The following is a 12,891-nucleotide window of genomic DNA, read 5'->3' on the forward strand; positions in this document are numbered from 1 at the left end:
AAGTGACACCAAAGTACAAAGCACCTAAGTACCACATCTACAGACTGTAATATAATCCTGTCCACCATGGGTTCGATTCATCTAGAAACATAGTAATATTCCACGTATCTATCTAATGAGTGGTTCTGAACGGTGGATCCCCCTAAATATTTCCGCTGTTTTTTTGTTGATTTTTTAAATAATATGCATACTATCGTCAAAATATGATTGTGACATTGTGGCATGTGGGATAGTTCCATTTTAAATAAAATGTTCAGTATATTTTTGCACATTAGGAAAGAACACGAAATTTCGTTTTTCAGTCGCATGTTGATATTTAGATTCAAAACAGCTGCAAAATACGTTTTATTTCAAACATTAGTATAACGCCATCCTTTTAGAAATAATTTCCTTTACTCTGTGAACGTGAGATATACTCGTATTTGATAGATAATGTTCTTCCGGGTTCATTAGAGTCAACAGTTGTGCAACTGTTGGAACTTCTGCTGAATGATACGCTACCCGTGACATGAAATTAAATAGGAGTCAAAAAATAATTTTTGCTTTAACCTAAACTGTTGCATAACCGTGACTTTTGCTGAACGTTGCTATGAAGTTGTTTTCTTTTTGAAAAACATCCGGTATAATAGCGAAAAGTATATTCGACTTTTAACGACTCTTTAATGGGACTTTGGAAACATTTCAAAATTGGCAATTTCGATTCAAATCCTACAATGGAACGCAAAGTGCGTGTCGATAAGTCATCGATAGAGACGTCCCGATCTGGAATACGTATTCGGCATTCGCCTCGACCTTGTGCGCTAGTGACCACATTGGAGTCGTTCCACGCCCACGGTACGACTTATTCATGCCGATTGCACATTCTGATTTATACCGATTGAGATTAGAAGATCTCCGCGTAATAAACGAAAGGCTATCATAACTTTTTATTAAGTGTATATGTAGATAGGAACGGCCAGACGTATCGATTTTCTGCCGATACTTATCGAAACTCGCTCTGTACACACCAAAGGAGGTGCTTGCTAGCTTTAAATTCAATTTAAAATTTCACCAAGGAGATTCGAAGGGAAGAAGTTTGTTGTCGGATTAATTAAAATCGCAATTTCAATGGAATTGAGATGGAGTTTTTTTTTTTGCAGCGATGTAAAAAAGATTTAATTTCATCCAGACCTTTTGGTATAACCCGGAATTATGGATAATTTTTTAAAGCAATTTGCCATTTGGAGTACCAATAACTCTACTTTGATGATGGACGACGGTCATTGTTTTTATGTATGGGAGTTTTTGCCCGTTTGAGCCGATTTTGCTCGCCTGGAAATCAGATTTATCACCACGGAATTTATTTACGGTCCGGAATATAGCCGTTAACGAGAAGGTAAACTATCAAAAGTAAACATTATGCAAGCGATTATTGGGTGTAAATGGCAAATTCTCGCCTAAACCAAATTTTATCAACACTTGTCAAATTTAGTTTCATACCCAATTAATCACGAGATGACAAATCTGACATATTGTTAACCAGTTCAGGGCACATTCTGATTAACGTTAAAACTGAAATCCTTTCCAACTGCGTGAGGCATGACGATGATAAATGACCTCTTCTGGACAAAACATGCTTCGGCTTCGGAGAGTATAAAAGCTCGAACGGAATCGGACGGCAGCAAGTCAATTTGCAATGATTAATCTGGATTAGTCGGAATCGATTCAATATGCTCAATTGTGATTAATCGACCCGAACGACGTTTCTGCATTTTTGCCTATAGTTTTTCGGACAGTTGCTAAAGGAGATATTACAACATCCTTTGCGAGTTCGACCTGATGGGGTCTGATCGATTGAATCCACACTTCGGAGGAGTTTTAACTATGAACGCTTAAGCGGTGATGTCGGCGAAAATGATGATAATTCTAACATTCAGATAATAATTGCCTGTCAAACGATATCAATATTTGGTACGTAGCCTCATTGTAGACCCTACGTAACCACCCTTAAAAGGCCGTTTACAATTTTTTTCCACGAATAGCGTTATACACAACCCCTGGCTCCTGAAGTCGTTGCCCTTAAGGTGAGCGTGCTCTGGCAGAAGGTCATTGCCGTCCCTATACCTCAAAATCAATTAATTTTTCTTCACACCCGTTGTAGCGAAAAACTTCCTAAGGCTCACCACACACTTCTGGATTCTATTCCCTCTGATGTCGCCGATAAAACAATCTGTGATAAAACGAGTCTTTGTTTAGTGGCGCGTTTATCGGCGAAGCCTCCCAGGTAAATGGCCTTATTAGTCGACTTCCCGCAGGTTTTGTGTTGCTTAATTCGGTTTATCGCCCACGAAGGCCTGTCGGGCCCCAACTGATTAACGACGAAAAAATCGCCGAATTATGGTTTTCGATATTTGCACCTGTCCGGAATGAGATATGACATGGTGTAGGTTTATTCCAAAGATGCGTGTTGTTGTTCTTGGTGAATTGCAAATCCAAGTCCGCTCCTGTCCTCGTACATTCATCACAAACTGGTCTTCGATCAATTAATTGCATAATTAGATGCTGCGTACCGTATAAGTCCAATTTTCAATTAGATATTATTACTGTTTCGATCGGTCGACGAAAAAAGGAATATTGTGCTGAAACATTCGGGAGGTCCAAAATGACGTAAGCGGAGAAGCCGCCCAGGAAATGGGTCGTTATTAGACGAGTAGCAGAAGAGATTCATAATGAACACCGGCCACCATTAATTTAATTAGCGTATAAAACTGAGCATTAAAGAAAATAATCACGAAGCCGGAAACTGCTCAAGGCTATCGGAATGGCCGCTTATGGTCGTCGACGCTGGAAGGTTCGTCATTACCATTTTAGATTCATCTCAATTTAGTTTTTATTGTTGAATTTACCACCGTAAAGTGAAGAAAAAATATAAATTCTTATTATCTCCCAATTTTTTACTAAGAAAAAATTAGCACAACAATTTTTCACTACGATGGTACAAAGTAAACGACCTAATATGAAACGCACCATTCCAAGCAAAGTTGCCTTTATTGAAATTAATATTTCCCGGGCCATTTTCCCAAATTTCCTTTGAAACGTTTTAATAAACGACCGACGAAAAAAGACTGATAGGAGGAGCCTGCTGCTTAATTGAAATTAATCGCTTCAGTTTTTGGTAAATTTCTGGTGAGTGACTTTTTGAGGTGTTTACACACATTCTAAAAACTGACATCAGCAGCAGTAAAAAAAGCTAACTGTATGTAGAACAAGTTACTACCGCGATATTATATGTAGATCAAAAATACAAAATTGATCGTAATAGCCTGCCATCCCGGGCGGACAATTTATCATCACGCGACCTTTTTAATATGATTTAAAATCAGGAAATGTCATCAATTTATTTTTATAGAGATCATAACGAGGCTTGCGGCAAATTTAATGGTGAATCAAGGAGTCACAGAACTAATAATTTGTGTGTATAAGACAGGGTGGTTTAAGTTGAGGATATCCTGCTTCTTATACCAGAGAAAAAAGATAAATGCTTAAAAGATGTGGTTCGTGCATAATGGTGGAACGTTACACTTTAGTTTAGTTGCGGATCAGTCTTCATCAACTCCAGATATGCCATCTATTATTGGTCAAAAATATAAGCATCACATAGAAAAACAACGACAAAGCAACAGCAGGCGAAATACGAATGAGTAGTGGTTAAGACTCCCATGAGAAATTTTGCAATTCTGTATAACCAAAGAACAGATGTTAGGAAAAGTTTCATTGAAGACCTCCGGCAAAACGTTTGAAACCTAAGACACTAAGTCAAATGCATCTAAACATGACACTAACAAGATTTTTGTTTTCAATGATCTAGCATCAACAGGTCACGTTTTTCTGCAAAGGCAGACTTAGGCATTACTCTACAATGTGTTGCACCGGGAACTGCCATTAAACGTTTTGGGAATACTATGAATAGGAAAGTTACGAAAATTTAGTGGTTTGATAAGTCTTGTTGCAACTTTATCAAAAATATTTTCGATGACGTCACACTTCCGGTTGTACCGAAAGTTGATGCTTGCTTATTTGGAATGGAACACCCTATATATTATTGCATATTTGGATTCTACGTTCAATTTTAATACAAGTTTGTTAATACGTCGGCTATCTTTGAAGTAATAGTTTTTAAGATATGTGCAATTGAATGTTGAAAGTAACAGATGCAGATGTCTGCAGAATTGCAAATTGTTAACAAATGGAAAGGTATTTTGTAACTATTTTTTGTCACAATACTGTAAAAGATCCATATTTTAGTACGCTGCCAAGCTTTGCCTAATATTTTCTATAGGGTGTCCTCAAAAATAAAGCCAACTTAGACATCAAAAAATGGTTAAAACTTAAAAATTTGAAATGGAACTATTATTTTGATGTATCATGAAACTCTGTCGGAAAAGAAACTTTATTCATATTTAATTACCTATGGTAAAGTTACACAGTTTTTGCGTAATTTAATTTTACAAGTTGACGCAGAAATAGTACATCTCTAATTCTAACCTGTGAATATGAATGCGAATGCTTTTTAATAAATATGAATACTGTTTTCTTTATGTCTGTACAACTTATATTACATACCAATAGCATTTTGCTAGTATTTCTCTTTTCCATAGATATGTCTATTATATTCGTATATATAATTAGGGAGGTAGTATACCTTCATTAACTTATAAAACAAAATTACTCAAAAATTATGAAACTTTACTATAGGTAATAAAAAATGAACATAAGTTCTGTTTCAACGCAGTTCCCAATACATTAAAATAATAGTAGGATTCCATTTAAAATGTTTAAGTTTTAACTATTTTTTAATGTTCAAGTTGGCTTTATTTTTGTCAACACCCTATAGAAAATATTAGGCAAAGCTTGGCAGCGTACTAAAAAATGTACCTTCAACAGTACTGTGACAAAAAGAATTACAAAATACCTTTCCATTCGTTAACAATTTGCAATTCTGCAGACATCTGCATCTGTTACTTTCAACATTCAATTGCTTGAAAACTATTTCTTCTAAGATAGCGAACGTATTAACAAACTCGTATTAAAATTGAACATAGAATCTAAAAATGTAATAATTGTATAGGATGTTCCATTCCAAATAAGCAAGCATCGACTTCTGGTACAACGGCAAGTGTGACGTCATTGAAAATATTTTAGATGAGGTCGCTCCAAGACTTATCAATTCTACTAAATTTTCGTACCTTTCCTTTTCATAGTTTTTCCAAAACGTCTAATGACGGTTCCCTGTACAGCCATCTTACGACGGCCCTTACTATAACCAGAACCTGGTGGGTTTTCCGGCCATCTTCAAGTAGATTTTTCATAAAAACCTGTTGCAAAGAAGTACAGTGGGGTAACTTCAGAATAAAAATTACACTCCGCTGAACAATCGACGAATAATGAAGAAGTTCCTCCTATATAACGAATGTATCAAAAATTCTTGAACAAGGGAGCTTTGAAATTCATTTCGCTTACTGCATACATAACTACGTCAGACCTGAAACCCGTCTTCAACTGTCACTGTGACTGAAAGCACTCTTCAAACAAGAGTTTTTTTTGTAACACTCTTTATATGTATATGTGTGGTTATACAGGGTGCTATTTAAGTACGAGGTCAAACTTCAAGGGGTGATTCTTTAAGTGATCCTAAGACGAAAAGTTTAGACAAACATAGGTTCGGTGATGTTCGTTTTCAAGATACTTGTTTTAAAAAACGTTACATATAGAACAAAAGTCGTAAATAACAAGAAGACGCAAACTAATATGACGTTGAAATTTGGTGAAAGTTTTTAATGTAGTACAAAGGAATCTTTTAAGCTGGAAATTGTTTGTCTCCTTTTGCTAGTGGCGTGTACAGGGGCTACGCCAGAAATTTAAGAAAAATCAAACAAGAAAAACGCTTTATTAAAACTACATCTAAACAAATGGTAATGCATTTTTTTAGTAAAAAACATTTAACAATAAATAAATGCGAAATTTCAATAAAATTGGCTAAAGGATTTTTAAGATTGTTACGAAAAAAGGATTAAAAAAAAGATTGATATCCTGTATCTTGAAAATAAAACATTACCGCATCTACGTTTATATAAATTTTTCGCCTTAGAATCATGCAAAGAATCACTGCTTGAAGTTTGCCCACGTACTTAAAAAACACTCTGCGTATTGCCTATTAAGGATCATTATTTTGTAGCATCGAAGAAATAAACTGATTTGAATTCTATTAGTACTTGGTACGGACAAAAAAGTTCCTTATCGGTCGACCATCAACCACTAAAAGTGAGATACCCACAGAGATTCAACAAATTCATTAGCTGGCTTATTTCATCGTGTTTCGCAACACAGAGACCTTGGCAGTCACGGTTCGGGCCCCAGCTTTCACTTTTCATCCGCGATTCCTGCCTGCCAATGGCATTATTTGTCACTATTGCAAAGGAAGTTCGAGTTGTAGACCGCAAAACACTGTTCGCATATGTAATAAAATATGAGTGTGTAGTTGAGAGTCAGAAAGCCCAGAATCTAATTGACTTATGCAACTCCACTAGTGCAGCCTAACTGGATTAGTCATAAGCTTCGGTTTGCTCGTAATAAGCCGGGTCGTTTACTAATAAGTCGGTTATCACTATCCAATAATGGCATTTGAGATGATCCGTGATGAGGTACAGAAATAGGATACATAATATTGCTTGATGCTATAAAGGAGAAATGGAAGTTCCGTCGAAAACCTGATTTGTAAGTCAAAAAGCGATGATCTAAAATCCCACACGTGTCAGGAATTTCCAGCGAATTAGAATGGAAAGCATACTGCAAATTTGCCAGCCAAAGATCATTATTCGGTACTCGAGGTTAAGGGATAATCCAATAAGCAGTGGTAATTTAATGAGGGGTTTCAAAGGAGTTTGATTTGGGTTTTAATTTCGATTTTACTGGCATGTGTGTTCAAGCTGAATGGGACTGAAAGAGGGAAAAATTATGTCGATTTATGGGGGTTACTAAGGAAAATAGGACTCTTAATCACTGCGAAAAGGTTGAAAGTACGTGCCCCGGGACATGATGAACAAAGGCGGAATTTCTCTTTACTCAAAATCAACTGAGATGTAAAAAGTATCTATGTATTTTACAAACATCAAAGAGGAAATGGTTCTTTGCCAAGCAGCTGTTTGATAATTAAAATATTTATTAACAATTTTGCTCCTTTCGGTTCCACTCGTCTACCTCCGCTCCCATTTTTTCTTAAAAAACGTTAGCTCGAATTTTAATTAAAAAATGGAAGCTTCAATCGACTCATCGCACGTCCTTAGCCCAGTTTGAATTCACATAGAAAAACCATCCAATGAACAACTTCATCAATAACTTTTAAAAGTTTAATATAGCAGAGGAGGACAATTTATCGGGCCACTCCAGTTGTCAAAATAAAGTGCGATTGTTCGTCTTTAGTGCCGGCACTGCGTCCGACAGCTCGTTTTCAGCTTTTATTGCGTTTTTGAGTTACCGATATTGCTTTCGGCAGTTCGACTCCATAAACCGACCTTATAAAAGCCATTTTCACCGATAAAACTGTTCATAGAAGTTGTTTATGCTTAAATCTAAGCGCAACTTGTTCAAGGAATACGTCAACGCTTAAGAAAAATGGCGGATTAGGGAAATGCGATATCTCCCCTTCCGGTGCTTTTGTAACGGAAAGCGGGTCTAAGTATGGCAACATTATTTGCACAATAATTCGTCCAACAGGTGCAAGAAACTACTGATGCTAAATAAGGCTCTTCAAAGTTATAAGTCCGTGCAGGGACCTCATTTGAACGAGGTAACAAACCTCAATAAAACTACAATATGGGATTTCCGTAAAATACAAATATGCACCCCGTATGATCCTGAAATTAAGGCAATCTTGTTTCGTGTCATACAGTTACCTTTTACTGCTCGAGCCTTGTATGTTAATTAGATAAAGCCGCGTCATTGGTGTAAACACCTAACTTTTCACATTAGTAAAAATGCTCGATTCTAATTGGGTACGTCGTGAGATTACCACAGCAGCAACGATTACCGCTGGAAAATATGGAACTTTCAATGAAAACAGCACTAATTTTACACAAATAGTGCAGAGTGGCGGCCAATTACAAAGCCATTTGCTTGGAGTGGAGGCTGGTAATGCGTACCGTGCGCCGCGGTACCAAAGAAGATTGCGATCTACATAGTACCCGCTGTCACATTTGCTTCCACCCACGAACCGTGCTTGGACGATTTATTTTCAAAGCGTGCTCTTCGGACACTCGATTTAGACCGCAGCAGGGCCACTTAATATACCACTAGTGTTAAAAACTTCGTTAGATGCATTATTCACATTACATTCTGATGGGTGAAAATAATTTTTCCTAGGAGGTTGCGGTACGGCCACTTTACCGAACGCATTTCCGAGCTAAAATTATCACTTTACCGCACGTAAATCAAAGTGACACGTGTCAGGGTCAGACCTTTTGCGGGTATTTGACATTGACATGAGTATGGTAAAACTTTTTACTTGGCTGTGAGTGTAAAAATTTCTCCGCAAAGTAATATTTCATTGACCCTGCAAAAACAATAAAGTTATCATATGAGCTCGTAAGAAAAATATTGTACTTCCTAATACGCAACTGCAATCAGCGTGCGGTAATCGGTTTCCGCACTTGTTAGTTAGAGAATTTCCCGGAGCAATATCGTGTGGGGTGTCGCCTACATCAGATTCTCAATTTAAGTTTTTGCTATTAGGAAGCAATATTGACAGTAATTCACTTAGAGCCCTATCGGGACAGGGTTTTTGTTACCCCTCGGCTGTTATATTGAGTTTATTATAGAATGCTCAACCCACAGGGACACGAACACGCAATCCTTGTATCTTTGAAATTAGTCATGTTGCATTATGTACTGTACATCTAGTGTGAGATTAGTTGCAAGAGCTTTACAACATAGTGAATACATTTCAAAAAGAGGGGAACAGTAACAAATACTTCGTACAGAATTTGTCGCAGGTGGTTATTGGACTTAACTCGTGATATTTATTAGAATATTACTAACGTCAATTTAAGTTAGAACATGAATCTCTCAGAATATTTCTTACATTATAAGGAAACATTAATAAATATGCATATACTTAGGATTTTCCTGGATAGTTTCCTCAGATTAATTTGCCAATCGTTGTGGACAACGTCAAGCGCTAATGATTGACATAGATGCGGTAAAAATGTTTACCACACGTGTGCCCTGATTTAAAAGATACATGATTTTATGTTGTTTTCCTGTGGTTTCAGCCTTCTTTATTAAACTCAATATAGCCGCCGAAGGGTAACAAAAACCCTTCCCCCGACAGGATTCTAAGTGAATTACTGTCAATATTGCTTCTTGATAGCAAAAACTTAGATTGATAGTCTTGTATCGGCGACATCGCACACGATATTGTTCCGGGAAACACTGCCTAATGGTTGAGTTTAGGAAACAATATTTAATGGCAGTGCTTTACAATTTTTATTTTGCTAAGCTTAACGGAATTCATAATATTTGTGTTTAAAATGACACTCTAATAAATGAGAAACGGAGGTCCGATGTGCACTGACTAATTGCACTGGCGACCGAGGAAATTATTTAAGACCTACAGACCGTTAATTCGAAAAGTCGCAAACAATTACCGCACTTAATAGATTATGGCAGGAGATAAATTGGGCTCGGCCAGTGCCAAATTGATATCTGTTTAATTATCCACACCTTCTGATCGCTATACATACGCACACAATCTGTCTTTGAGGCACTCCACTGGCCGTTCTTTTAAAAGTAATGAGCGGAAAGTGCATCACTACAGCCGCCATTTCCGAAACGAAAACTTGGCATTGCCTCAAATCGCTCGCATGACAGCTTTCGCTTTTATGTTTTTTCCTTGTTTCTTTGCCATAATTAACGCAATTGAGGGACAATAAGGAAAGAGAACAGAGCTTTAAGCGCTCTTGAAAACACTCGCTTTTACTTGAGCCCTGAATAGCGTCGATACTTACAAAATAATATATTTTAATAATTACATTCTTGGTCTCTAAAAACCATAATCTAAATATACTCGAATATTTCCATTAATGTCACGAAATCGTTATCAATGTCCATAAACCGTAATGATAATGTGTGTTAACATCCGACAAGCTCCAAGAATAACTATAAAAGGATGGTATCTCTGAATGCGATTTTAGTTTACGTGAAACCAGTTCATAATAACCCATAGGTTGGCTCGAGTTCATTTTCACGCATTTATTATCGCGGCCCCCTAACACAAAGATATCTAATTTAAGTTTTAACAAACTCAATAAAACAACAAACCAAAATCAGGAGGAAATTAGGTAAATGTGCCCCTTCAGCCTCTAATAGGGGGAGACTTTGGGGTTGACAAATTGAAGTTTTTTCGCATTTCATCCAATTCACACGGCTTTTTTTCGGCAAGAAACCCATTTTTTTCCTTCTCCTTTAAAAAATTTATTTATCTCGTCTAAACAATTATTTTCGTGACAAATAAGTCGATATTTTCACTGCAAGAAGAGAAATATCTAACGTCTGTACGGCATGGTCTTAGCAGCTCTGATCAATCTTTCATTTGAATCTAAAAATTCTCAGAAATATTACATATCTTAAAATTGGTGTAACTTTGTTATATAACTCTTTGTCGAAACAGACCGCCTGTAGAAATTCTTGATTTATTAAAAAGCTTTCCAGAGTGTTATAAAAGTACGCAATCGAGTCTCCACCGGAACTTTTAATGTTATAGTTCTGTCAGTTTTTCTCTTCCTGGATTTTCTTGAGTATATTCCGCGGATGATGTTTATTATTAAAGCATTGAATTATATCCTTGCATGCGGCAATTGCTCTCTGAACAAGTTCAATTTTGTAGGCAGCCAAGTTCAGACCATGCTCAGGACAACCATATGTTATTAAGTGGTGGTATTTATTTCTTATTAACATTAGCCAAGCAGCTGTCACGTTTCTGGTATTATCTGTAAGCAGGACTTGAGGGGTTCAAACCTTGCTTGCCAATTTAGATTTCATCGGAATTATTAATTATATTATTTAGGGACAATAGTAGTTTTGAACATTGGACAAAAGAACTCTTGATCTTAAAAAATTCCCAACATGAACTTGCATTTTCGGGTTATTGTGTATGGTACATCTCGCATACATACATCATCCGATGTACGATCACAAGGTTTTTGAAACTTTTTTCATAAAAAATTCCTTTGGAATTTTAGTTTCAGGCAGATAAAACTGCATTGGGAAACACAACGGGAACATTTCCCGTCGTCCGACCGGAAGGCGCCGCTGCTGAATACGCGACTGGAACCCTTGATTAAATTGTTCTCAAAATTACCACCCTCTCCACCCTAGGGAAGGGCTGCACCAGCAACTGGAAAAACTTTTTAATAACGCGTTAGAAAATTACCATTGTTTGCAGCGGTAAAATGAATTTTTAATGCATTACAAGAAAGTTTTAGACATGTTGGCGGCGTTTTCCAAAGAAGTTTTACAAGAAAACTGTTACTGTTAAAACTTCTTGCTTTTTGACCCTAGGTCTCTTTAATAATTATATCAGAATAACCCAGCTTTAACTAGTTTCAAAGTATAATAAATGTCAGAGGAATTAAACAACTGGCACACTTTTGTGTGGCGACAGGTCTTTACTCCAATTACAGGAAGAATTTAATCGCAATATTAATACTATGCCCCTCCCCCCTCCCCGTTCCGAAAGCCGCGGGGCAAGGAACACATTCAATTGATAGCTAACACAATTTTAAATTACCACCTGCTAAAGGGGGTTCAGATTTACTGCCCCATAACTTACCAGCGCCTCTTCGAGCTGGACTGAAACGTCTTCGAGTAATTGCAAATGCCAGAAAAATAACTTATGGGCCCATTAAGTAGGGTTGTATCATGATGCAAACGCGCTTCCTCGATTCATGCGATTTTCGTTCGCCAGATCGCCTTATTGCGATAAATTGCACCACTGCGTTCAACAAAACATCATGGATCAGGAACCCATGTTGCGCAGATTGTTTACATTGCGATGTGCTCCGACGGAACCGGCCTTGGCCTTGGATGGACGATGCCCCTCGTTAGTTTCCCCTCCTCTCCCTGGGGGGCCCACCGTTGTCCCACTGCCCCCCTGAATGATGTACGCTCACGATGCTTTTTATTTCGCTAAGACGCAATAAGATGTGTGTTTGGTCAGGAGAAGTTCTAAAGTTAAGAAGGAATCGAATACGCCCACATATCAACGTCCCATCTGTTGCGCTATATACACAATCTGAGTATAGACCGTCTAAAAATACTACGTTGCGCTGGTCACGGTTTATATCTAGGATTCTTGACAATTCCTAGTGTAAAATATATGGTGGTTTATGATGCGTCAGGTTTAAAAATAGGGATGAGGTCTAATTTTAATCATCAGGAAAAAGCTTACCTAAAACTATCAGAGGAGGCGCCCATGTCGATATCGTCCAAAAGCAAATCCGAGGCAGGAGTGGCGGCTGGCGGGAAATCATTCTTATCTAAAACGACCATGCCGGGAACGGCAACGGCTTCCGCCCTAAAGCCGCCCCCGAGCAATTGGTCCATAATGGATGCCACATCATCTTCGTCGACAGCCGCCCCTGCCGCCGTCCTGCCGCCCTCACAAGTTGTCCTGGGGTAATACAGTTTGAAGTTGTCTTCTCGTTGGCTCTTCAACTATTTCACTTTACCAAACTCATGTTTATAAACACACCAGCACCAGACAGAAAAGTCTGTCCACGATATAAAACCGCCTTTAAGTTTTACTGAATATTACTACTATACCAAAAAGTCTTCCAACGAAAACTTGACCTTCCCTAA

At 37.6% G+C, this 12,891-nt stretch overlaps 1 protein-coding gene across 2 annotated transcripts in view; it reads right to left on the reverse strand.

Annotated features, from left to right (window-relative positions):
* The window catches only part of tai (taiman), a 77,809-nt gene extending 64,959 nt beyond the window's left edge, over positions 1–12,850 (reverse strand). For both annotated transcript variants that reach the window (XM_066402578.1, XM_066402577.1), the window contains exon 1: positions 12,482–12,850. In XM_066402578.1, the coding sequence (XP_066258675.1) occupies positions 12,482–12,636 (155 nt within the window). In that variant the 5' untranslated portion in view covers positions 12,637–12,850. The remainder of the gene's footprint in view (positions 1–12,481) is intronic.
* Between the last annotated feature and the right edge of the window lie 41 nt (positions 12,851–12,891).

The sequence above is a fragment of the Euwallacea similis genome, chromosome 26 (assembly GCF_039881205.1).
Source record: "Euwallacea similis isolate ESF13 chromosome 26, ESF131.1, whole genome shotgun sequence".
Lineage (NCBI taxonomy): Eukaryota > Metazoa > Arthropoda > Insecta > Coleoptera > Curculionidae > Euwallacea > Euwallacea similis.